Raw genomic sequence first — 27704 nt, forward strand, 5'->3', positions numbered from 1 at the left:
AAGCAAGTGATGGATCAAGACTTACACAGCAGTGGGCCAGAAAATACCGAAACAGCGCAGTGATGCAGAATTCTTACCTGACTTTCGAGCCAACCCAGGTAGTGAGCACCTCCACAGACACACTGGGCAAGCACAGCCACACACCTTCGGTGTATTTGCTGGGGTGTGGTGGAGGACATTACAGCACCATCTTTCAGCAGAGCATGCAAACACACCAGCGCCTTCCTAAAACACCATGTCCTCCGAAACACAGCCCCCAGGAAAGCGAACTGCAGCTATTCGAGATGGGCTGGGGACAGGACTGCAGCCTGGAAAGAGCAGGTACCCAACAAGACAGGTGGGAGCTTTATGGCAAGGTCTGGCCTGCAGCTCCTGCTCTGCATGCCCCAACTGACACAAGCACCGAGCAGAAGGCTGCGACCACCTACCCGGTGACCTCAGCGGAGAGACCACACACCCACACACACCACCCGTGCAGGACTGTCCTATTTGAGGGTGTACGGAGGAAATTACAAGGAGACATCTTTTAGTTTGGTTGCAGCTTTTTTAAGAGTTTTTGCTTCAAAACTATTTCATCCATTTAACTCTGTTTCCGTTTCCCTTATGTCCCAGGAAGAAGTAGCCTTCACAGGCATTTCTCCTACCCCCTTCTCCCCAGTACTTTTGGTATCCTGCCAAATTAGAAAACACCTCTATGGAACTGACCCAGAAACCCTTCCATCTAACTTCCAAAGCAATTAGGGGCCAGAGATGAAAAGAGACCTCCTGTACAGAAAATTAAGTCCTTGAAGGACCACAGGTACACTTCTGCACAGCTGCTTCCCCCCCCAACACAATGGCAAAGCACGCACCTGATAAATACCTTGTTCTCTTTCAGAAGCTGTTTAAATCCAAATTTTCTTCCTTCCAGGTAAAGTATTTCCCAAATGATAAAGAGTAGAGGAAGAAGATGGACAGAAGGATGAAAACTTGCGAGTAGATATAAAACACTGACTGTAAACAACAGACTGAGAAAATGCTCAAAAAAAAAAAAAAAAGACACTGATGTCTTAGAAAATTTTGAATTTCAAATCTCTTTAGAGCCACTTTTTTTTTCTTTTTCCACTGTTGGCTCTCATATTGTTCTGGTCTCCAATACTGTATCAGGATTACATTACTAATTCCAATTAGAGTACAGTGTCTATAAAAACTTCAAGGCAAAGTGACCCTAAGGTTTATTTGTAAGCAGTTTTGGAAGTCTCATCTGCATGAGGTCATAGGTCAAGTGTATGATAAATTCAGCTCAAGAGCACTTCCAATCAGTTAAAAAAATAAAAAAGGAAAAAATCTACAAGTGCATGAAGCACTCAGTATGACATTTCAAGTTTTGTTCAAGTAATTCTGATGGGTCAACTTTCTACCACGGGAGCTCACTCCGGACCGGTTATCTTATCAGTATTCTAATTTTATGCCAGGTTAAATATAGCTATTCTGCTGCAACCAGCATGTTAGATGGTGGTGGAGAGACTGACGGGTGTCATCACCTGCTCCAAACCAAGCTATCATTGTCTTTGATGTGTTCATTATCACCTAAAGAAGTGGTAGATTAGCTAAGACAAATAAAAGGAGGACCAAGGATTTATTATAATGCTCCATCTATTTGATTTGCTACCTGATTTTCTAGCTGATTATAATCAGCACCAGGGGCAATTTTTTCCTGCATTTGATACCTCCAGTGATCTGAATCTCTGTAAAGACTCTTCTTCCACAAGTAAAAGCTTCAAAAAACAATTCAGAACTTTCACCTAATCCCAAATAAGCTCATCCTGACCCCTCAGAACCAGAAGACGGACCAGTACTGCCATATAAAACCCAGCATTTCTCTATGCCTTGCAATTTTTCCATTCAGAACTGAAGGCAAAAGAGTAGCAGGTGTACCGATACCTTGCTAAGGGTTTGTCAGCAGAGTCATGAATTGCAAGTTACAGTAAGGAAAAAGGAATAACAAGGTTAGACCATCATGGTCTAACAGTGGTCTACAGTATTTTCAAATTTTTTAGATTCTGAAAGATGTTGCAACTACCACAGGTTCCAGCTCCAGGAAATTTATCTGAAATTTAAATCAAGATTCCTGATACCATGAACTATACCTTCGAAGAGCTCTGGGGTCCAGTTCAAAGCCTGGAACAGAGCTTGTTCAGGTATGTCTTAACTAGAAAGAGCACAGCTAGAGATCTGCACCTAAATTAATGTAGCTTTAGTGCTCCCCACTTCTACACTGACAGACCTACCTGCTTAGGATCTCCATACCATACTGCTCTGTACATCAGAAATGCACTTCTATGGAAGTTACACTTTAAGATCAGTGGTCCTTCAGCCTGCCCAGAAATGAATACTCAGCTACTCGCAAAGCAAGGACAAATGACAGTCACCTCGGAGTTAGCGTATCTTGGGACAACATACATCTGCCTTCCAGTTTGCCTGCTGCAACCCAGATTACTAGCTAAACAAGGACAGCCATGTGGGAATCACAGATAGTTCTTGCCTTCACTGGAAATGCTTTTCTCACTCATCCAAATAATAGTCATGGTAGAATACGAGTCACTATGGAATGATTGCATGGAGAAGAAACACCACATACAAATTTGACAGGACAGAACGTACCTGCTGAGAAGGAAGACACAGTGAAAACAACTGGAGTTGATTCAACCAGCTGACCATTCACAGAATCAGATATGCATACTTTCAGCACTCTGAGGCACTCCAAAAAGCAAGGTCCACACTTGATAAACTTGCACCCAAAACACAAAGGAAGTGCAGGCCCAAGGGCAGCTGAGAAGTGATGTGGACAAACACTTCATCACTGATTCCTAAACTGATAACAAAATGAAGAAACTTCATCTAATAAATTTAATTTAAATGCCACTCTTTGAGAGCGAACACCTCTATTACTGTTTTTAACTTGCAGAGGCAGGGGTTGTGTATTGGTATTCACAGTTCTTTTCCACCAGTGAAGCACGAAACATTTAGTCACTTCCTACACATCCCACCAAGTAAAAGGCTACAAGGAAGTCCACAGGCCTTTACTGTTTGACCACAGCACTGACTGTGTGAACCACTGGTCTAAAACTGCTAGGCAATCCAAGACACAAAAGTGTGCCTGAATCAGCAAGCAGACTGCAACAGCTTCTGGGAACTGAATATCAGCATCTCACCTACACAACAGCTCAAAAGCTTACATACTACAACTGATTTCTTGATTATGAAGAAATATCAGGTTTTACTTATATGTGATGCTCGATTTCAAATATGTTAATTTGCATGTTGATATCAACCTTTTTTTAAAAAAAACTCTATGGCTAGAATTTAAAAATTTAAGTGTAATCAACTGAAATTTAGTTTCCTCACTGATTTAAACCATCCATTCAAAATCCGATTTACCCTGATTTTATTGTGGATCTTGTTAAAGAAAACTAAGTATGTTTCCTTGCTGTTCTGTAAAGATGAGGCAAACATTTAACGACTTGCTGCTACAAATGTTTGCCAAGAAAAGAAAATCCAGACAAAGCTCCCTTTGCCTGACAAAAGAGATGCAAAACCTAAAAAACCTGAACTAAACTAAAGCCATTTACCATATCTTTCTTTTGAGGTCAGGAATGTTCACACTTTGGGCTTTCCTTTAGGAACTTTTCTGTGGGAAGACCCTGGAGGACTCTGTCAAGGAATAAGCAGACTGAAGTGACTACAGAAGGGCAAAAGCACACTGATTCTGAGTTATCTTTACAAAGTTCAGATTTACTCCGACATGTTCCTTCCAGTACATTGAGACCCAGAACACTGGGGACACAGAAGGGTGAGGACACAGCAAGTTTTCACACCAAAACATTACTGACCAGATAAGGTTTTTTGCTTTCAAGACGTAAGTGCAGAACAGCAAAACTCTTTCTCCATGTAGCTCTCAGGGCATTTGCATATACTGCTTCATACCATGACCGTAATTAGATAAAACATCCTGGTCTTTTGACCTGGGGAAGTTGACTCCAACAATCACTGCAACACACATCCCAGACATAAGCTTTTTTTCTTTTTTTCCTTTTTTTGGGGGGGGGGTGGGGTGGGGGGGTGGAGGCAGGAATCACCTGTCTCATTCATCCATTCTAGAAGCTCCTCCCATGAAGCAGAAAAGACAAGCTTTACCTAGGCATTATAGGGACCCTGCTGCTCCTAGACCCACTCCAGTCAAAATCTGAACTATTTTAAACCTTCTAACTTGAGTATATTGCCTTTATGTTCAGAGAATAACTGTTCTCTGAAGTCAGAAGGTAGCTTTGTGGGCCTATGTGCTAAAACTCTGAAAATACTGCACCTGCCAAGAACAAGATGCATTTCAAAACCAGACTGGAAGCCAAACAGACTTTATCCAGCTCACTGTTAGCACTGTATTCTTCTCCTGTAGTGTTAACATACTAACACACATCTCCATTATTTTGTCAGGAGAAATTAAGAAAGCAGGTATTAACTCCGATTTAGAAACCTGCCAGCTCACACAGTACTCTGCAGCCACTTGCTAAAAAGTGGCTAATTAAGAAAAAGTCCATTTCAAACTTAAACTCACTCAGGATCGGTACCTCCACAAGAAAATTGCTGGGAATACACAAATCAACGAAATCCTGTACACTGTTAACAGGTAATCAATCATACATTGTGTAGAATCCCTGTATGACTCATGTTCTCTCCCCTCTGACTAATTTCCCTTGGGATGTTAAATCTGGATAAGAGCCACCTTCTTCCTTCAAAGTCAGCAGAACTTTGCCAACAGCAGCAAGCACAAGACAAAGCGTGGCAATTCCAAGCCCACAAAAGTTGAGCGGCTCAGCAGAGGAGAGCTCTCAACAGCAAGAGTCACCCTCAAACTGATCATCAAACTGGTCAGTGTTGACAACGTGCTGGCTCATGACACACAGCATGCACCTTCACAGTGATGACAGAGTAAGTAAAATTCCTCCACATTTTGATCCTAGAACAGATTAGGCAGCTTTATGAGGTGATTACACATCTAGTAGATAATGTTATCTCTACATTAAACAGCTACCCACTGCCCACTCCTCAACCTTGCCAGGCTCTCATCCTTGCACTTCACTACCACTTGTGCATGTTAATGCACAAGATTGGAACCATCTCTTTTTATACATCAGTACAAAAAGGACATAAAACTCCATCTTAACTAATGTCAGGATGCTATTCTTTCAATTGCACTAAGCCTTCTATGGAAGTTCACCAGTCCCAGCTTACTGTCCATCCCCTGTTCCTCTGGGGACTTTTACCCCCCAGCCTTCATCACCTTAACAGACAGCACCTAATTCATGTGTCCCACCCTGCCTTTATCTTTTCCATACCATCTCCCCCACACTCTGGGAGGATCCTGCTTTGGGAAGCAGCAGGAAGCAGTTTACCTGGTGTGATCTGGCGGGCACGCTGTTTACCAGACCCTCTGTGTCGGAGGGCGACTTCTGCGGAGCCTGCTTAACCGGTGCCATCAAGCTCTCAGATGTACTGCAGCTGACGAGGTGGCAGAGCAGAGTTTGCACGACAATGTTCAAGAGGCACAAAAAAACAAAACACAAAAAAACAAAAACAAACAAAAAACGAGTGATGGCAAGATGAATGTGGCATATCATGCCAAAGCAAAAACGAACATAATGGTTTCTGAAATAAACACATTTAATTCTCCATCTCTCCCCAGACATTTCTCTATCCTTCCTCCCAGAGTCACTGGTAAGCAACATGAAGGAACAACTATTAAAATAGGACAGCAGCTTCTCCAAACCCCCTGTTCCCTAGATACTCCCGTTCAACCCAACCTGTCTAAAACTATGTGTTTTCTTCACTGAGGCTTTAGATACAGTCAACAATGGTAAACAGCCATTATCTTCTAACTATAAGCTTAATAGTCCCAGTCACTGAGGCAAGTCTTATACCAGTGCTACAGTTAGAATGAACACTTGCAAGAGCCACCAGCTCTCCGTACCAGAAAGGTACTTCACATTAGTTCCCTTGCTTTTGGTTAGGCTACTATCCCCAAAGAATTCTGCCCACTCACAACAGACACTAGTCTCTGGAGCAATTACTTTAAGAGTCACACATGACATGTAAGCTACGTGCCCTGATATAGCTACTTGAGTGTCTAATCAGGGAAACCTCATTTTTCAAACAAGAAAACTGTCTTGTGGTGAGAACCAACACCCCTAAAAGAAGGTTTTCACTCTCTGTTTGCTTCTTTCCATCTGCTTAAAGCAGGACTGAAAACAAACCTGTGATAGACAGAGAAATGAATACCACAGAGGTAAGTATATGAGCAAGTGCCCTTAAACTTAACGTTAGCAGCTTCTGGGCAATGCAGTAATGGGTCTCTAAATGCTAGGTCTACCTCCTCGTACCCAAGCACCCAGGAAAGAAAACTAGCCATCTCCTTGACAGCAGACGCAGGAGTTCCCTTTGCTACCACAACACTCTGACCACTGGCATCCTCTTCCTCCAATCTTTGTAGACAGACAAGCGTACAAAGCAAGTACAGTGACATTAAACAGAGCACCTCCTCACAGGGCAATCACTTTTTATCCTTTGGTAAGTCTAACCATAGAAGACTTCATACACGCAGCAGTAAGGAAAAAATAAAAAATACTGCCCCCAGCCATCACGGCAAGGGGCTTTTGCTGTCTCATAGACAAAGCAGCCTGCTGCCAAAATGATGTAATGATGAATTGTTTGCTTTATCCACAAAATTCCTCAGATCCACACTATCTAAAAGTCATAATTCAGGTTTAAGCAACTAACGCACTTAGATCACTGCAAGTTCTCAAACACCCAAGCTGTCTGAGCCAGAGGAACACTTACAGGGAATTTACTTTTATTTTGACACAGAAAGGGCTCTGAATTTCCTGTGCTTTAGTCAGTGGCAAGTTGACTGTTGGAAGAGATGGAGGGACACCATCTGGGATAAGCAGCAATCCCACCCCAGTTAAGACATGAGACAATGAAACCCAAGGACCCAGTGAAATGCATCATCCCTTTGCCAACAGATTCCAGCACAAATTACAGTGAAGTTATGTTAGCAGAGAGCTAGCTGGTTAGTCAGCAAAGGAAGAGGAAATGTGTACACATACACACAGGTATTAACAGCAACCACCAACTTGATTAGTTACCATGGTGTCTAGTGGGACTGGAAGAGAAGACCCAGCCCTGTTACATTCCCAATCTGGCGTCTATATCAGGATCTCTGTAAGGAGAGGAAGGTAAGCAGGATCCGATCCCAGCACACCAAGGCAGAAAGAAAAAAAAAATAAAAAAATACCAAAGTCAGAGCATGAACGGAAACTGTGGCCATGCAGGGGTTCCAGATGCCGCGCAGTGCCCCAGCCCACCTCAGTTCAAGGCAGAATGGTTATCTAAGAGTAAGTGCATCTCACCACCACCACCACCACCACACACTGGGTTAGCATCATGTAGAAGACAGTCCGTAAGTTTGGAGGGAGTCACAGCACACTCAGTTTCTCTTTACAAGTCATGCAGAGCTGGCATGGTCAGTGAAAGCAGTATTTAAACTTCAGAGATTACTTTCTCAAGAGTAGTTAAATCTACTACTAGAAATTACAGTGCATCAACTACTGCTCCAGGCTCAGCACCAGTGTGTGTCCTTCAGCAGGAAAACACTGGAGAGCAGGTCACTGGGAAGCAAGGCAAGCGGGCCACCTCACACACACTGCTGGTGCATGATGCTGCAGGCTTCTTTTCAGCTCTTAGGGGAAAGACACATGCAGAATGGAAAAAACAGGCTTTCCACACAATTTTGAGCACACACAGCCACCTTTGCTATATTTAGCCTTACCCTTGGGCAATAGCCAACTCACTTTCTCTAAACTCTCCAACTGGGAAAAGGACAGGGCAAAGTTTAATTTAGAAATCCCCACAAATTTATTTTTGGAGTTATTTTCTTTTAACCCACAGGCAACCCTGCATGAAGCAGGAATATTTGTTTGGGAAAGAACAGAAGAAAGTTTTAAGTTTGGGGTTTGTTTCTAAGACTACATACATAATTTTCATTCTTATAGAAACCAATTACCAGCTAATTAGAGAGGAGAGAAAAGGAAGCGCCTCCCCCACCAGCACCAAGCCCCATCACCACAGGACTCAAGTCTGCCTTTGTTAGTTCTTGTTGCTTTTTCATATGCCACTCAAAGATCTGTGCTTCACTTTGGAGTTATCCTCCTAACACTAAAAAACCTTGCAGGGATGGTAACAGTTAACAAAAAACAGACAGTGAATGAGAATGGATGCAGAGTGGCTACTCTTCCTTTCTTTGAAGTGTGGTGACAAATGGGGTTTTGGCAAGTATACTCCAGGCTCAGGAGCCAGACACTGGTAACTGAAAAATCCAGTCTTAACCTCAACACAGAGCATTCCTTAAAAGTGCATGTGTGGCACTTTTCCGTTGGGGGTTGGGGGTCACAGGGGGAAGCAGGGCTGGAGGGAAGGGGAACAGACCAGAGCTAGAGGATCTTGTATTAAATGTTCTTAGGGCATATATGCTTGTGGCTGGGGATCAACTCCAACATTTAGTGATTTTTCAGGTGCAACTCATGGTCAGTAGGTCTTTTCAAGCACAGTACAAAGATAACCATTATAGGCAGATGACCAGTGTTCCACATGGCCATACCCTATCTCTAGCCATGGTTGCCAACACTTGGCTGAAACAACTCCTACCCCCCTCTAAGCCCTCCCTCTGATCCTGCTGCTGTTCCTCACATCATCCACAGGTGAGGAGGGAGATCTCTTACCCAGAGTATCGTTTTTTAGAGTTGTTCTTTCTGATGACAAGACACACGACAATAGAGATGAGCGGTGAGAGACCTGTAACCGTACCGATGACTATCCCTGCCACCATGGCAATGGGGAACGCAGGCAGGCTGTCTGGGGAGAGAAGGGAGAAAACATTCAACTCTTCTGCATTCCCTGATCAACAGAAGTGCAAACCACAAATGCTCTTGACCTTGGATTCCTTTAGAGCAGAAGGCACTAATGTAACATCCAGGAATTACAACATGCAGCCTAAGAGGTAGTGGTAGCAGGCAGCCAGCAGAATAACATATGAACAGAGCACACACCAAGAGCGTTCTTAATGTCACCGTCCTTCAGAAGACAGTTTATATCGAACCAAAAATTTTGACGTGTCAGGGATCACAAGTGACAATGAGGACTACCCTGCCTCATTGTGTATCCAATGGGGAAAAAAAAAAGTTACATTCATCTGGCAATTCCCAGCGAGGTCACAGGAAAAGGCAGGCATGCTTGAAAGCAGATTTGAACATAGTACACTGCTAACCTACTAAGAGCGCTGAAGGCTGGGTGTTCTCTGGGTAGCATGCAGCAGACAGCCTACTTACTACCCACGATCACTCTTCAGAGTGTTCATACATGATTCTGGTGTCTCAGAATACACATCTATGCATTTTTATAGAGTCATTATTTCCCTTCTTAACTCAGGATCACTGTACGATGCTAGAAATACGCTTTAGGTGTTCCTCAGGGGGCAGTACTGGGACCAGCGCTAACATCTTTGACAGTGACACAGACAGTAGGCCTGAGTGCACCCTCAGCAAGCTTGTCAATGACACCAAGCTGTGTGGTGCGGTTGTGTGGTGGTTTGACCTTGGCTAAATGCCAGGTACCCACCAAGTCACTCTATCACTTCCCCCCCTTCCCCCTTTTTTTTTTCTCAACAGGGCAAAAAGGGGAAATAAAATAAGATAGGTTAAAAAAAACAACCCTTGTGGGTAAAACAAAAGCAGTTTTAATGTAAGCAAAGCGAAGCAAAAAGAAAACAGATTTATTCTCTACTTCCCACGAACAGGCGATGTCGGCCCTTCTCAGGAAGCAGGGCTCCAATACACGTAGTCGTTGCCTCGGAGGACCAAGGGTGACCCCACCCCCTTCCTCCTTTCTCCCAGCTTTATACTGAGCAGACGTCATATGGTCTGGAATATCCCTTTGGTCAGTTCGGGTCAGCTGTCCTGGTTGTGTCCCCTCCCAAGACCTTGCCCACCCCGTCCCACTGCAGGGGGGAAATGTTGGGAAGAGCCTTGGTGCTGTGTAAGCACTACTCAGCAGTAGCCACACCACCAGTGTGCTATCAACACCCTGCCAGCTCCCAACATAAAACACAGCACCATGAGGGCTGCTACAGGGGAAAACCAATTCCGGCTCAGCCAGACCCAGTACAGGTCAACACGCTGGAGGGAAGGGATGTCATCCAGAGGGACCTGGACAGGCTGGAGAGGTGGGCCCATGAAAACCTCATGAAGTTCAACAAAGCCAAGTGCAAGGTCCTGCACATGGGTCGAGGCAATCCCAAGTACAAATACAGGCTGAGCAATGAGTGGATTGAGAGCAGCCCTGAGAAGGACTTGGGGATACTAGTGGATGGAAAACTGACTATGAGCCAATGACATGCACTCGCAGCCCAGAAAGTCAACCATCAAGAGAAGTGTGGCCAGCGGGGCAAGGGAGGGGATTCTCCCCCTCTACTCTGCTCTCAGGAGACCCCACCTGCAGTGCTGTGTCCAGCTCTGGGGACCCCAACACAAGAAGGACATGGACCTACTCGAGTGGGTCCAGAGGAGGCCACGAAGATGATCAGGGGGCTGGAGCACCTCCCCTGTGAGGACAGGCTGAGAGAGTTGGGGTTGTTCAGCCTGGAGAAGAGAAGGCTCCAGGGAGACCTTACAGCAGCCTCCCAGTACTTAAAGGGGGCTACAGGAAAGGTGGTGTCAGGGATTGTAGGGATAGGACGAGCGGTAACGGTTTTGAACTGAAAGAGGGTAGATAATTTGATAGTTTTGTCATCAATTTTGACGCAGGTGATGTTTTTGGGTTGGTTGAATTTGAGTAAAGGACAGCACTTATGTTCTGTTGACAGAGGTTTTTAAGACCATATAAAAAATTGCAACTGTTTGCAGGTGGAAGTAGAGCCCAGCTTTATTGACTCTCAGAACATGGTCCAAGAGACTATAGGAAAGCTCACACAATTTTATGACCACATAGCTCAGCTGAAGAATGTCTCCCCACCATGCTTTTTCTTATATTTTTCAGTATTTCACAGTTACATGAACTCCTCATAAGTACTTGCAAAGCAGCCAACTTCATTGTAACAGGCAGTCCCAGCTAAGTAACCAAATACCAGCTCTGAAATCTAATGTTTAAGTTAATACCTTGACACAAGCCAAAAATCCAGCCTTCCAAAGAATTATTTTCACTAAATATCTCCATAACTCAAAGCAATTTCCATTTTTGCTAAAAGTGTTAGCATAAATTTTATGAAACAGTCAGGAAACTGAAGTTTTCCATTGCTGCTAAGTATAAAGATTTTCATACAATTTAATTTTTCCCCTGCCATGAGAGTTCATATCAAAGATGGACTACCTCCAGGTAACACAAGATGTCGCGAATACAGTGTTAAGTAGCTTGCTATTACAAGTAGGGGCAGCCTAATATAAGGACTTGGAATTCCCTACAAATTTCTGTCATTTAGGCTTTGAACAGTACTCCTTTCCAGATACAGATGCACTAGCAAAAGAACAGTCTTGCTTCTCATCCCTGCCAGTCGGATTCTTCCAACATAGTTGATGGAAATGTTTGTGCAAGCGCTATGTAGATACTGCAGTGAAAATCAGCTGAGTTAGCTGGGTTTGGCAATTTTAAACAGTTAAGCCAGCCCAGAACTTATTAAATATTTAATCCAAAAATCTAAGGCTAACCAAGCATCTATGAGATCATTTAAATGTGTAAAGTATCTATGTGGCTTTGAAGAGTTTACAACACTAGACATATGATTCAGAACCATTAAATGTATACATAATTTTTAAAAAAAATGCACAAGACTCAACATGTACTTGTTTCAATTGAAAAAATTTCTCCAGCTCAGCTCAGGATGAGTTACAACCTATTACAAGAGCAGTACTTTTATGTAAAGTCAGAATGCAAGACAGCATTACAGCTACAGCTTGAAAGCCTGTTTTCAAGGTCTTCTTAAAAATTTGAAGACAACTGTTGCAGCACTTTTCTGATGATGAGAAGTATTGCCAAATCAGGGCTCCCTTCGGAATCAGTGAGATTCTCTTGTCCAGATGCTCCACCTATGGGGAAGCCGGCATGCAAGTCTGTTGAAAAATATCAGCTGAATTAGTGTACTGAAGTCAGTCTTCCTTTGCTTAACCTGGGTTCAAATCTGAAAAGGCTTTGCCAAACCAGCAGTTGCTTTACTGCTTCTTCATAGAGACTATCAATACATTGTAACAAAAACGAAAAAAAACCTGACCCTATTTTATAGAGACTTCAAACTTCCAAGAAACAGAAAGTTCTACAATGGTGGGACCTCCAGAGGTCCCATGGAACTCAAACGCCTCTGTGAAGAAAAGAGTTAGAGATAGACCTTGCCTACATGGAATGACCTCATGAGCAGGCGTACACACTAGTTGTAGCAGCAGCATCATTCTAACTGGAGTATACATGTAGGTATCTTCCCTAACATATTAAAATCTAATGGAATAGCTGTATCAGCACTGCCATTTGCTAATTCAACGCTTATTCTTGCCCTTATTAAATATAAATTTGGAAATCACTGTACAAACCATTTCGTTGTAGGAAGTCACACTTTGGCTGACCTCCAGCTTAGCTAGAACAAACAAATGTTTTGGATGGCCAAGGGAAATAAGAGCCAAACTGACATACAGAATATAAGGGCTCTTGAACTGTCATCATTGTTACGAAATGTTAACCAGAAGCCTTAAATGACCGCAAGAAGCCAGCCCTTGCAGTTTATAAGGGTCACTATAAACACCGTAAGAACATCCAAGTAACAAAGACTGAACGCACATTCAAGACAAACATCGTCGCACGGAAGACAGTAGCACTTCACTGTCTGTCAGTACGTGCTCAGGCCCTTTTACTAGGTTTGTTTTCCAATGTATATACTGGATGGATTCCAAGAAGAGCCTGCCACTTTCTCTCCTTGCTCCCCAAATTTCAAAAGTCATCGTAATCCCTGATGCAGCATAATACAGAAAAAAAACTCATAGGACTTTGAAATGAGAAGATGGGTTTTCAGCAAGGCTTCCATCAGCTTTTGCTAATACTTGTTAAAAGCATAGGAATTAGTGAGTACAGAGGAAAAGAGTATGACATTCAATTTTTTAAACAGCTGACAGAATATCAGTTCTATTATTAGGACCTGGAAGAAGAGAATTAAAAAGATAGTTGCTCCCTCCAGGCTATTCCCCCACCCCCAAGAAAAATGATATAGACACAGAAGCGGGGGGAAAAAAAAAAAAGAAAGGAAGGGAAAAAAAAAAAAATCATATAGGGTGAATACCTTTCTCCACAACTCTAACTCGGATTTCTCCTGGTTTGACAACAATGTCAGGTGGGTTCTTGACATCGCAAATGTAAGTGCCGTTGTCCCGGAACTGCATGTTTGATATACTGATAGAAGCATCTTTCTTGTTAAGATCTCCAGCCCAAGTGATCCTGTCTTTAAATGGTATGTCCTTTCCAGGGTATGGCTTTCCGTTAAAGTAATAGAAAAACTGTAGTCAAGGAAAAGAGGATATAAGAACAATCCAATTAGAGATTACAGAGCTACCATGCTTCTCTCACTATTACAGCATTCTCCCAGAATCCACTGTATTATACACAGCTAGTATTTGAGATTTATTTTCCCCCTGCCTCACCACTTAAGTCTGGCTTGTTGCCTCTTCATCACATAACCATGCTGTGGTAGTATGACTGCGGTATAAGCCGTAACAGACTGCAAGTTTCAGTTTTCTGTTGGTTTTGGTTTGTGGTTGGATTGTTTGGGGGGTTTTCTCCTGGTTTTGGGGACATGTGGTTTTGCAGACAAGGAGGTGGGGGAAAGAGAAAAAGGCTAGTAACCTGGGAATAATTAAAGGATAGAACAGTTCTGGATCACAGCCATCTGTCTTTCAGGCACAGGAAGCCTTCTGCATCCTAGTAGGAAAAGGATACCAGGTTTCCTATCTCATGGTTTACTGTGTGTTACTTGCAACTACAGCACAGCTAAATTAACATGCAATAACCTCCTTCCTTCCACCGCCAAAAAAAAAAAATCCCATGAGCAACTTAGAGCATACCTAGCTGTTTTGCAGAAATCTTCAGTGACTAAATATAACCATTTCCCAATTTTTAGGTGACTAAGTTGCACACTGGCCCTACACTCCTTAGATATGGCCAAAAATCCTTGAAGAATGAACCTGCTCAGTACAGTCTGAGGAGAAACTGCATATTTCCTTGCTATACCTGACCAAAATTGGAATTTACAGCAGAAGTGCATAGACTTCTACAGGACAACTCTGCTTTCAAGCACGTGGGATGTTTGAACGCTGACCATAACCTTAAGAGATGGATCAAGACTGTATTGCAGGAGCACATTAATTCTTAATTTCACATTCTGAAAGACAGCAAGACAAACTTAACTCAACCAAGAATCAACCTGAACTCTCTTCAGGTCAGTCTCCAAAGCATGGTTAAAGAAATTTGAGACAATATTCCAGCTTCCTTTCCAAAGCAGTCTCTCTGCCACACAACAGACTGGCTACAAGCCAGTCTTCTTTCTGCTCAAGTCATCTTCCACTTCTTTTCCTGTTCCTACCCTTGATCTGAGGCTTGCCATTTCAACGTCCTTTCTATCAGACCTGCACTCTGAATATCAGGCCTGATCGTTTGGCAGCACAAATCTTATCCAGATCAGGTACGTGCACGTGACCATCTATTGTGCTGCAGTCAATCTGACACTTATTTGTCATCTACAGGCTTGCATAAATCCAACAAACTATCTCATCTGGTAGGAAGTCTGCTAGCACAGTCATCTGTCAACATTTCGGAGGAAATCTGCATCAGTCTGCAGCATTTCCAGCTGGATTATAACCTTTAGCACAGAAGCACTGCATTGCCACACCCCTGTACATGGTGGGAGTCATCCAACTGGAAGTCTAGAAGGCAAGAGGCAGACTCCTCAGCTCTCTAGGTGTCCTCACCTGGGGGAGGAGAGATCACAATGTAAAGTATGTCCTGAAACACAAGCCAAGACTTCTTTCGAAACCTGAAGCTGATGGGTTTAGACTGGTTTAAGCTGATTGTGAAATTCTGCTGTCCTCAGATGTTTTGTTCATGCAGAGAAGTCTCTATAACCAGGCATGAGGAGGGGGAAGGGGACAAGCAGGGGAAGCTTTCAGTCAAGTCTGCTTCACCACATGGCCACAAGATTGTCAGTGCTGATTCTAAAGAGGCACAGGACTATCCTTTCCAGGAAAAGCATGGACTTAGCTCAGACATAAGCTGATCATGAGACTGATCTTTCAAATTAACACCCACCAAGCCATGTTAATTGACATGACTTGGGTTCATAAAAGAAAAAAAAAAAATCTTCCCACCCCCCTGTTCCCTCAAAAGAAACAGAGAATTAACATCAGATCATGCTGGGTCACTTCTGCTCAAAGATAATTTGCTTTTCTCTCAGTTGTGCTGATAACTACATCCAGGTAGAATGTCTAAGTTGACCTCACTTCCAAAAAAACGTTATGTCCTGAAGTTGTATTTCTACAATAAGGGGTTTGGACAGTGATGCAGAAAGGGAAGGGCACAACAGGATATATGGTGGATATTTCTATGGGGAGCAGAATATATACAAACAGATAGCTTCATTTCATCCATCCTGTTCAACATTGGCAGGAAGTATGCCCTACTTCCTTAAGCTTTTGCCCAGCTACTGCTTTCACTTCCCAAAGAGAAGAGCTCCCTTTTCAAAACTAAGTATTTTTTCACTGAGTTTAGAAGCTGGTTCTTCAGAAGTCTATACATTGAGCAAAATGCTCATACACTGTTTTGGATCAACTCTGTTCTGAGCCTTGAAGGGCTCCTAGAGTTTAAATGATCTCATGTCTGCAGCACAGGGAAGGAAGCAAACACTAACAGGCTGAGCAACCTGCTGTCCCCACATCTTCCCTGCTGGCCCAGTCTCTTCTTGTGTTTTCTCTAAATTCTCACTCAGGGCAAGGAATAAGAGGGAAGCAGATGTGTGAGAGAGCTCAGACTCGGATGTACACAACTTATGCAACAGAGGAAGACGACAGCCAGCAACCTACCAAAGCCACTTCTTTGAAGGTTCACACCCGAAGGAACTGAGCACACTTGGGCTCAACATACAGAAAATGAGTGATGGCAATTATTATTAGCTTAAGTTGCTTGCTAGTCTGATTTTTTAACTCATCAAATAACTAAAATGTGAAGATGTAACTGCTTACTGATTGGAGCAATTCAATTCTGATCTGAAACCAGGAAGACTGATCTTATTTTAAATTCTTTCAAATAGAGGCTATACAGTACACAAGCAGAAAATAAGCAACATGTAATTCAAATTCTGTGACCGCTATCGTTTAGTGCACAACTCTGCAGCTCATTTCAAGTGCAAGAGGATATAGAACTTAGGAGAAGATTCCCAGATGCTCATCTACTTCATACATACTGCTACCACACCAATACCCCTCTCCTCTGACTAACAAGTACTAGTATATTTTACAGCCACTGCACACTCCAGTCTTTGCAGGGATCCAGCATATGGCAATACTTTTAAACAACTCTAAAAAAGACCCCCTAAAATCACAGTGATGGGGACAAGACCCGTAGAAGGAGGCTCCAATTCGTATCTGTTTGCTCCTCAAAACCAACTAGAAGACTTCTACACACTTATCACAGCCTCCCCTCCCAGGTTTGTTCCCCTACAGCCATTCCTTACTGAGATACGAGTTGCAGCTCCCTCTGGTTGAAAACTCCAAGAAACAGATGCTGCGCTGCTGATCACTTCCACAGACGTAAATGTGCATGGAAGCTTTGCGTCTGTCCCATTCTCCACAAATATCTCCTCTGGCGTGTTGACCTCTACTGCTGATACTTGGACTGTGTGGGAAAGGTAAAGAGAAGAAGGAGAACAAGAGGCATCAGTGGTGTTTTGAGAATCAGGAAGTTCATATCACATTGCCTGTAAGGGGAAAAGAGAAGACATCAACAACTCCTACATCAAGTGTGTGCACAGCCATTGCATTATACCTGCAAAACAAACAAGTATAGAGCAGCCCTGTTCACTTCTCTTTCCTTGTATTAGCTATTACAGGACATTTCCCATCCACAGATGTTTCCTCTACAACAGCTTGTGGAAGTCAGCTCTATGGTGCAAAGGATGAGCTTAAAACTCTTTCTTACCAGCTGCCAGCAGACACTGTAGTAAATAAGCCCCATCAGAGGAACTAACATCTTGGACCCAGCTATTACTCAGTTTCCTCTCTGGCTCACAGCTTGTTTCTCATCTCCAGTTTTTCTCAGCTGTAGTTAGAATAAAAGCTCACCTCCAGAAAGCTGAGGAGCAAACCTCTCTGGCTCCCAGCTTCACCACCTGCTTCTGCTCTCTGGCATGCTTCAAGGTCTTCATACCTCATAAATAATCACTCAGCTATAGTTCAGAAGCATGAGTGTTTTCTACCATGACGCTTACGCATGGTCAAAACAGCCAGCAGACCACAACCACCCCCCAGATTTAAAGTAATCAAGGTTAATATTGTGCTTGTACTGGTAGTTTTCCTACAGAGTAAGTGAAATTCAGCATGATACAGAAAACCTATTGAACATACTCCTTAACTGGCACCTTTTAAACTGCAGAGACACTATCCCTATCCAGATTTACACAAAGACACATCTGTATATTCATTCAACTTTATGTTAAGAAACAAAGCATGATCTTGTGACATCACAAAAGAACGTCTTTCAGCATTTATGTCACATCCACGTGAAAGTAAAAATCTTGTAAAATCACTGTGGGTGGGTGCACATGTGACATGTGGCCCTGGCAACTCAAGTGTAAGTTTTGATTTTTATTAAACTGTGGTTTTCAGCATAGAGATGGTACTAGTAATCTGCTTCTATATTTCTAGGCTACAGTATCTTAAATCCAGGTGTTTTCCTCCCTTGTCAGAAGAGGAAAGCAAGCCTTCCTGCTTCTTCAGTATCTTAGCTGATTTCTCAACTTTGAATAAACTAGCTCTTGAAGTAGCTAAATTGAAGGAAAAGATTCCAGTCGAAGACAGTTGGAAAAAAAAAAAAAAAGAAAGAGAAACCCACTTACATTAGTGCTTAAATCATAGGGCTTATGCTTTGAGTCAGTGAGAGCTACCAGCTCAGCATCCTTCAAAAGTTAGACAGCAAGCTTCTTTCAAGTGATATGACCATCCTAAGGTGTAGATTTGTCATAAACCAGGTTATTCTATCAGAGCTTAAAATTAAGCAAAGCCCATGCTCCGTAGAGAATTTTAGAAACCATCTTTTAAATATCTGACTTTAAGCCTCATTCCGCAAGAAAACAAAGTTCACATGAGCTGTGCCACTTCCCATCTTCCTTGCCCCGAGACTACCGAGTCTATCGGGCAACTCCAGCTGACCAGCTGCAGCACAGGACCACAAACACAGCAGGTAGCAGCAGCTGGCCCTGCGATACAGACCGCCTGCAAGCTCTGGAAGCTGTAGTTCAGCCAACGAAATGGCCGAACAATGAAAGAGATGAAAACAAACTGGCCACCTGGGTACACCCAATAATTGCTATGTGCATGGCTTGGAACCACTGTCTCCCACCCAACCAGCATGGCAAGCCAGGGGAAGGCAGGACACATGCCCAGGGGACACGGAATGAGCACGCAAGCACTACAGGAGTAGCAGAATTAAACATACCAGTTTAATTACAATAACCAAAACCAGAAGAAACCACCATTCATTCACTTTGCCATTCAGAGTCCATGCTGTTCATTTCTCAAACTCACTAACTCCTTGGTCCCATCAGGTTATCCCCGATCCCTCAGACTGCCCTGTCATCAATGCTCTCACTTCACACAAGTGAGAGAAACTGCACCCTAAGGGAGGGGGATTTTCAGCGAGAGGTTGTATCAGAGCTTTCTTTCTCTTGTACATACTCTGACTACGGGCCAAAAAATATTCTTTTGTAAAACAACTACCAAATATTTATTTGGAACATACAAAGGCTTCTAGCAATTCAATGAAATGAACTCAGAGCTGCTGTGCTTTATGTATTTTTTCCAGCTAATGGAGCAGAAAAGAAAAAAAAATAAAATCCATTGTTTTCTGTCCAAGCCACAGAACAAGCCTCCCTTTCAAGCATAAAACAAGCAAGATGCCCTCAGCATTTATGTAGGAGGAAAAGAGTCTGCACAGACATTGTCTGCTTGTACGTGGTACGGAGAACTCCTTGCCACACACACGCAGTGGGTAGCACAGATCTGCTTAATCTGAAGAAGTCACTGTTCTAACCTACTAGCAACCCATGAGGGCAAAAGAAAAAAATCTGACTTCTCCCTACAGTCTGGGAAGGCAGGAACTATGTAATCTTGTACAGATACTGCCAGCAAGTTTAATTTTGATATGTCCTATTGTCTCAACTTCCTGTTTTTCTTTGCTCATTCTCTCCCCCCAGCCTAAAAAAAGTCCCTTATTTTATTTGCTCTTTCAGTGTGCACTGCTTCAAAAAATTTTTTTGCTGCCTCTGTTGTCTTACAGCATGAGACATAAGCTCCTCAAATCTTAATGTGATTGTTTGGAAGCAGTAGAGCGGCCATAACATTTCACATCTGTTCACCCTTAGCCCTCTACCCCTATACTTCCACTGATATGGTGGCAGTTCCCACTACCTTGAACTCTATGGCCCCCTCTTCCATAATAAAATCTACATGGATCATCTCCAGCTCTAGCTCTTTTCCTTCTCTTTCCACATTTGCCAGGATTACATCCTTCTTCCAGCTTCTCCATCTATTTAAATACTTCAGTTGGAGAAAGTTGAATTTTGAGTCATATTCCAGTCACACTTACCCACTGCTCCATTCCTCAAGCTTAGTCAGCTTTAGTTCCTCTCAAGAGGAAAAAATTTATCACAGGAGACTGTCTGAGAGAGAAGAGAGCTTTAGGAAGGGAAGGTCTGCAAGGTACGTAGGGCAAAGATAAGCATTTGCTCTTCTGCCATGGATCCTCCTTGATCCCATCACCCTCTCCAACTGCCAGTAGCCCCAATATTTCCCTCTGAACACCTCTTCTAGCCTTCAATTGCTTTAGTTTTTCTTTTGAGCATAAAGATGCTTCTATTTTTCTCACCTACCATCAAAATCATTGGGAAAAAAAACACCTGTGCCTCTTCAGCCATTTCATTTTCATCTCTAGTGTTGTTGGAGCAGTTTTACTCCAACTACTCTCACCAGCTAAATTTTCAGGCCCCACATTCAATGAAAAGCCTTCATCCTCATCGTCCTTCTCAGACAATCTTCCTACCCTTGAAATAAGACACAAAACTCTTACTAACTTACTAATCTTACTACTCTTACTTACTAACCTTTTCTTATTGCTCCCATCATGGATCTTCATTCTTCATCAACGGTCTCTCTATTCTCAGGTCTCTCCTTCCTCATTATCTTGTCTCTAATCTGCAAAACAAGTTCAGCTCCCATCACTGCGCTGACTACTCAGATCTGTGTCTCTGCTCAGGATCTGTCTCCTTATGTTCAAAGAATAGTCTCAGTCTGACATCTTTGTCAATGCTAAATCGTCAGCTCATACTAAATGGGACTTAAACAGAGCTCATTTCTTCCCCCAGAGCCCTCCACAACTGCATTTATCACCATGGACCTGTCACATGTCTCTCCAACTCATAACCTGTACAGCGTCTTTGACTTTGAACTCTTCTGAAGTCAAGGAGGAATCTTTTAGAATTTCTAGCCACCCGCTCAGCTGACGCTGGTCTAAAACCTCCATTTTGTATCTTGGCCTTCATTACTGCGATGTCCTTTTTGCTCTGGGCAGATGGTCACTAGCAGACCAGTAAGTATCACAGTTCCTGGTAACCATACTGCTCCAAGGATGACATTAAGAAAAGGAAGACATCACATATGCAAGACCACTGCTTTCTTCCATGAACTAACTACAGAAGATGTAGTACTCAACATACGCATGCCCAGAGCAAGTATTATTCATTATATACCATCGCCACCTAATCAGCTTTATTGACTTAATAGTGTTTTAACTTACTTGCTGCGAATGAACAAGACCTTCCTAACTCTGAAGGTGTAGCTCTCCAGTAGCTTAAGCAGATCTGAAGATGCAGAGTTTCTCGATTTCTTCATAATAACACCATCGTATCTGCCAAACTACACAAAACTAGCGAAAAAGTTACATGTTCTCAGACAGTTCAGCCCTCACCCAGCTCACAACCCCCAGGCACTGTGCTGTCACTGATACTCTTAAGAGTGGCAACAATACACTGCTCTGAAATCACCCCGTGGAAGAAGCATTTACAGTTACCAAGCAGCAAAGTGTAGGAAGATAGGAAGCATTCATAACCACAAGAGTTTGTATCTAGTTAGTTAACCAAATTGTGGTTAACTATTTAGCCTTCAGTGAGCTTAAGAGCACTCAAGCTTATAGTCTTCACCAGAGTAGCATGAAAGAACTGCAGCATTGCACTGGTAAGTGAATTTAACTGGTAGCTTTGAAATGGGGTACACCTTGACCAAAAAACTCTTAGAGAAGATGGCCAGTCACTGTCTACAGCACACTGATGAGAGTCCTCCTCACAGGTGTCCTCTCCAGACATCTCTGGCCAGGCCAGCTGAGACTCACCAAGTCACACGTGCTGGCAACTTAATCCGCGCAGGAGACACAGCCTCTGTGACTGGCTATCTTACAGGTCAAAGTCTGGATACTTCCCCTTGTTCACTGCCACTAACTGTTTACAGTCAAAGCTATATCCTCAATTAAACACAATAATATACAAATTATGGTTCACTCCCTAGAAACAAGTTACAAGGTTGTGAGCTGACATAACAAGGTTACACCGCATTACAGAAATTCACCCATGCATGCCACAGTCATTTAAATAACACCAAGCATCAAAGCATTCATTCCTGTTTCACTATTAAAAGACTCTTGACCCCAACCATGTTATAGCATTGATCTCATCGGACTTTTATAATCTACATTGTAGTACCTTCTCCTAAACACTGACCCTCACACTTGGGAGGATCTGCTCAAAACCTGCAAATTTAGTTCACTTCCTTCAAGGCCTCTTAAGTGCCTTCAAAACATTTAGTAAAAGCATCTGTATAAATCCAACAGTGCCTAAGCTGCCAGTGCTTGGAAATCAATGCCTGCTAAAGCTGAAGTGGCTTTTTTCCTACTTTTACTTGTATGCCCAGGTTGCTTACACTTGTTTTATACTGGGTAAAAAAAAAAAAAAAAAAAGTCTTTTAGATAATAATTTGGTTTATTCTACATTTTTGTATACAGAAATATGGCCCCCATTCTACTAGGCAAAGACTGAGAATTTGTTTTGGTAGCATATCACAAGGAAATCCTTCCTTGCACTGACAGTTTACACTAATTAACACACAGTTAATTAAAATTTCTTCATAGACCATAGTCTCCACTGAGATCTTGGATCCAATGAAAAAGTTCCCTTAATTAAGGCTATGAACACACCAAAATAAACTCGATTACCCTGGATCCAACTCAGCTTGATCACCAGGAGCACTAACAAACCAAGAATGCAAAAAACTACCACTGTAATCACAGGCATCTGATTTCCACAAGCACCAAGACAGCCTAAGCAGAAACTTCTATCAGATCACTAAATACTGGATGCTTACAGCTGCTACGGTTCCCATCCTACACTGGGAAAAGTGTTACACTCCCTTCCTCTTGAAATGGCTACTCATCAGTTTATTAATTAATATAAGCAACTTGCTTCGTGTATCTTAAGGACACCTGGTAATACAGTTGTTTATATGATTTATAAATAAAGTCTCTTATGTATGAAAGATCAGGAAATAATAAAAAAATCTGATGAAAGAAAGATTAAAAGATTCAGACAAGCTGCTACAGGTAACTAGTTGATGACAAAGTCATAGATCAAGAAAGGGGAAAGAAATGCATTAACACACTAGAATCTGAGCAGTTCACATTTAAAGTTCTTGATAAAACAACAGGAAAGTCGGTGTATCGATATGTTCACTACGGTTTCCCCAGCAGTCCAGAAGTTTCATTGGAAGGGAGGATGCAGGATTTTCTAATGACTAGGGGTCATAAGTCACAAAAACAATATACGCTTGTGAAACAGTGCTTTCATCAAGAAATACTCCCACTTAATGTCAAGTGTGTTGTGAAATATCTAAGTCTACAGTTGCATGACATTTAGTTCTTCCTCCCACAAAGCAGTTTCCCCATACAATCAGCATGAAACAACAGCAGCAAGACCTCTACAAAATATTTCAGAAAACCAGCACAAAGTTACAGTCCCCTACTGCAATTTTAGGCACTTATGTTCCCACAGGCCATGATTCCTTGTAGATAAAACACCTGGTGGAGAAATCCTAGCTACAGGAGTAGACATGTCCAAATCATTCCTCTGCAACTCCACAAGATCTGTTAAACCATTCAGATGCTGGATCAAATTTCCACACTAAGAATTCATTGACATAATTTAACCTTAACATGGAAGTGAAATCCATGCCAGTCATTCTACCCCTGAGCAAACCATTCTATTTTTCATAAGGACAACACACGAGTTAAGGAGCCACATACATCAGCATAACAAAAAATAGACTGTCTGACCATCTCCACACCAGAAATCAATCATGGTGTTATCTGGTCTGAAGTCTTATTAGGTGTATAGATATAAAAACGCACACATATATATATATATTTCTACATCTGTGTTCTTGCATGTCATTGTGGTAGGCTGACCTTGGCTAGCTGCTGGATGCCCACCCAGCCGCTCTCTCACTATCCCTTCCCAAACAGGACAGGGGGAGAAAATAAGATGAGAATGCTCATTGATACAGATAAGGACTGGGAGATCACTTACCAACTACTGTCCCAGGCAAAAAGGACGTGACTTGGGGAAAATTAGTTTAATTTATTGCCAATCCAAATAGAGTTGGATGGTGTGAAACAATGACAAAAACTAAAACACCTTTCCCTCACCCCTTTTTTCCCCCCAGCTCAACTTCATTCCTTCATTCTCAGCTCCTTCACCTCCTCCTCACTCCCAGGCAGTCACAGGGAGATGGAGGGTTGTGGTCAGTCTGTAAAAGCTCCTCACTCTTCATACCCTTCCCTGCTCCAGCATGAGCTTGCAGCCCTTCAGGAGAACCTACTTCAGCCTGGGATCATCCATGGGCTACAGCATGGATATGTGCTCCAGCATGGTCCTCTCCACATGCTGCAGAGGAGTATTTGCTCCACCATGGCCTCTCCCAAAACTTCTAGGGGCTGCAGGGGAATCTCTGCCCCAGCACCTGGAGCACCTTCTCCCCTCCTCCTTCTCTCACCTTGGGGTTTGCAGTGTTGTTCCTCACACTTTTTCTCCCCTCACTCCTCACTGCCTGTGTGGTGCTTTGTCCTTTCTTAAACATTATCACAGAGGTGCCACCAGTTTGGCCGAGAGGCTCAGCTGTGTCCTGTGGTGGGTCAAGTGAAGCTGGCTGGAACTGAGACATGAGGCAGCCCCAGTTTCTCCTCACAGACTGTCTCTGCAGCCCCACCACCACCAAAACTTTGACGTCTACACCCCATACATCCATATATGACACAAAGCAACATGAGCTACAGAAATGAGGTCTTAGACAAAGCCACACCAACCAGTCTTGTCATCTAAGTTTCAAACCAACTAAAGCTAAATTCCGCTGCCTCAAAGGAGGACAGAGTTTAGGTTCACTCTTAAATGCCAATCACCAGAACTTTTTGCTGCTGCTGCTGCAACAGCTCCCCAGGTTGCCAATCTCATCAAGTAATTCAGGCTGCTGAAGGAAAGAAAGAGAGCTTCCTGTCTTCAGTAACACAACCAGTCCTCCAGCACCTTACCAGCTCTACAAACAGGAAGAAAAGCTGCTGACACCTAGCCCATGAACACCTACCACCTCCTGCTGCTTTGCTGCTGGGAACATTCATTCCCCAAGCAGAGACAAGCTCAGAAGAGCATCTGCTAAGACAACATTCATTTTCTCTTGGCCTCTTTGCACATTCAGCTAAGCTCTGACTGACTCAGCGATGAGGGGAAAAAATAGCATCTTGTCACCCCAAGTGAAAGGAAACCAGTTTCACTGAGAAGCTTTAAGCAGGCTGTGGCAAAGCTGTCAAAGCAGTCAATAACATCCACGTATCTCAGTCCTGCATACCTCTGTGCACCTACTCGGACAAACTTCAAGACAAGTCTTCAGAATCACTAAGCTTTGGTACCACCTTCTGCTCCCATGGTACAGAGTCAGTTTTTCAAGTGGTCTCCTCCACATGATGCAGAGCTGTTCACTGTTCTACCAAGGGGCAGCAGAAGAACCTATGCTGAGACTTACTTCCAAAGCCCATGCCTTTAACCAGAAACAAGGGACAAGCATGAGAAACAGCAAAGAACATCTGAGCTCCCTTGCCAGCCAGGCCACAGATTTCTTGTTTGATCCCAAGGAAATAATTTCACTGGTGTATCACTCTCTCAAGCTGGAAAGCATGAAATTGAGATGCTTGTAAAGGTGCCGAGATCCATGAACAAGTCAGCATTATAGTTGCACTGCTTCATGCTCCCATTAGAGTCAGTCATATGTCAGGTTTGAGCAGATGCTTATTTAGTCTCGAGGTCAATAACATTTAGCCCTGTTCTAGTAACTTTTCCTTGGGCATCACAAAGCAATACTTCCCTGCCTATGCTAGAGACTGGGACATGAATCAGCAGCTCAGGTATTTCCAAATCAGATATCATATTTTTCCGTTCAACAGCCCTTAAGTGGTTTTCCTTCCATGACCAAGCTTACAAGTGTTCAAATTCAAGTAAACAGTTCTTGTTGACAAAGTCAATCCAAACAGTGAAAAACCCAAAGGGGCAAGTTAAGTAAACTCATTCAAAATGCAAAGGGTAACTGGAACACCTGATGGCAGCTGTTCTACCTCTAGTCTTGCAATACTAACATAGTCACTAACACGGCAGATTACTCCTTGAGCACAATGAAAGATTCCAGAAAATGGGAATTAAGATTAAAGAAGGGCTACATGGAACAAGAAGACAAAGAGTACATCTTGGAAGAGCATCCTTCAAACACACCAAGTTTTTCCCACAAAAAAGGATATCATTAAGCTTGCTTAACTAATGAACTGAGTACACGTGCTCAACACGTGGCAGAGAGAGTGAAGAAAGCACCCCACCATCACAAACATTTCCTAAAATTACTATAGCAATCCACTAAAACTGTCACAATGCCTACTAAAGAAATGAAAGAAAGATCAGAAGTTGTAGACAAAAAAACCCCAACCAAACAACACCAAAAAAACCCCAAGGTGGGGACAGTAGAGATGGACACGTAACACTGGCTGGAATAAAAGCTTCCCGCTAGGTCAGCACTGGTTATTAGTACTATTTAAAGTGAAACTGTGTTAAAAACACCAGCTGTGTTGCCAACCGCTGATGGCATGCAGCACCTTTTTAACGAAATGTAGCATCAGCAGCGTGGAAACTCCCAATTTCCAAAACAAACTAGGCAGTAGAATTTAGGATGTGGATATGAATCTTTCATGAGGAGATACAGTGCAAAAGGCTACATATCAAACAGATAAAAGAAGCTGCCCTTTTTTTCCCCCTTTTATAATAATCAATCCACAAAGTTGCAAGCAACTCACTGACAACAAATCTATATACACCAAGAAACATTTGCAGAAAACGCACTTTGAACCATCCAAGGTATCAGTAGCATTTCAGTACCAGTCATTCCCACCTGTCATCATTCCTGACCCAGCACCATGCCCATCTCTTGCCAACTACTGGTATTTCCACTAGCCTGAAAGATGAACACAGGGTTTTTTTCCTGTGCACGGAGGGACATGATTAAAACCTGTTAAATAAAATCCCATCACTTAACAGAGCAAGGAGGCAGACACAGTTGAAATTAAGCCATCCAAGTGATTGCCCTCCTCAGCTACCAGGGTACTCAGTCCCACGGCCAATCTGTTCTGGGGTGATTAGGGACTGACTTTGAGCAGTTCAAGCAAATCCGAAGCTCTCTGAGGACCGATCCCTTACTGCTCCACCAACTGCTGGAACGCCTGTAGACAGCACTGCCACATTGCTCGCAGCAATCTTACATTTAATTGCTAACCAAACTTGCTAACTTACTTGCTGAGCAAACTCATAACTAGCTATAACCTGCAGTAATGCAACCACAAAACCAAAAGAAAAAGCCCATGCTATGTATTTCAAAGCATTGTTTCACAAGAATTTGTCAGTGGTGGTGCCAATTTAAATAGCTCCCATGACCACTTATAACATAACATGATGAATCTTACCAGGAACTAATCCATGTTCAAAACAGCCTTTTTTCCGTTGTTTTCTTTTAAACCAGACCAACGCCCTAACCCAGTCCACTGTACACCACCATATTTGTACAACTGAGCAAGGTTTGAAAGTGCTGAGTAGAAGCTGCTTCATCTGGCTCTTCCCAGGAACGCTTCTTTTGCAAAGTGTTTATGGCCTCCCTTGTAGCATACTCTACATCGCTTCCCCAGTTTACACATATGAAGCA

The 27704-nt window shown here is 42.9% G+C and overlaps 1 protein-coding gene across 2 annotated transcripts in view; it reads right to left on the minus strand.

Annotated features, from left to right (window-relative positions):
- The window catches only part of MPZL1 (myelin protein zero like 1), a 40082-nt gene that overhangs the window by 6518 nt on the left and 5860 nt on the right, over positions 1–27704 (minus strand). The window contains exons 1-6 of one of the 2 annotated variants that reach the window (XM_074812561.1): positions 21175–21363; positions 20483–20573; positions 16841–17001; positions 13403–13616; positions 8814–8946; positions 5433–5538 (exon numbers count right to left, since the gene is read on the minus strand). In XM_074812561.1, the coding sequence (XP_074668662.1) occupies positions 5433–5538; positions 8814–8946; positions 13403–13616; positions 16841–17001; positions 20483–20504 (636 nt within the window). In that variant the 5' untranslated portion in view covers positions 20505–20573; positions 21175–21363. Of the gene's footprint in view, positions 1–5432; positions 5539–8813; positions 8947–13402; positions 13617–16840; positions 17002–20482; positions 20574–21174; positions 21364–27704 lie in introns of those variants that run through there. The other variant, XM_074812553.1, reaches the window with a different exon arrangement.

The sequence above is a fragment of the Strix aluco genome, chromosome 2, assembly GCF_031877795.1.
Source record: "Strix aluco isolate bStrAlu1 chromosome 2, bStrAlu1.hap1, whole genome shotgun sequence".
NCBI classification, from domain to species: domain Eukaryota; kingdom Metazoa; phylum Chordata; class Aves; order Strigiformes; family Strigidae; genus Strix; species Strix aluco.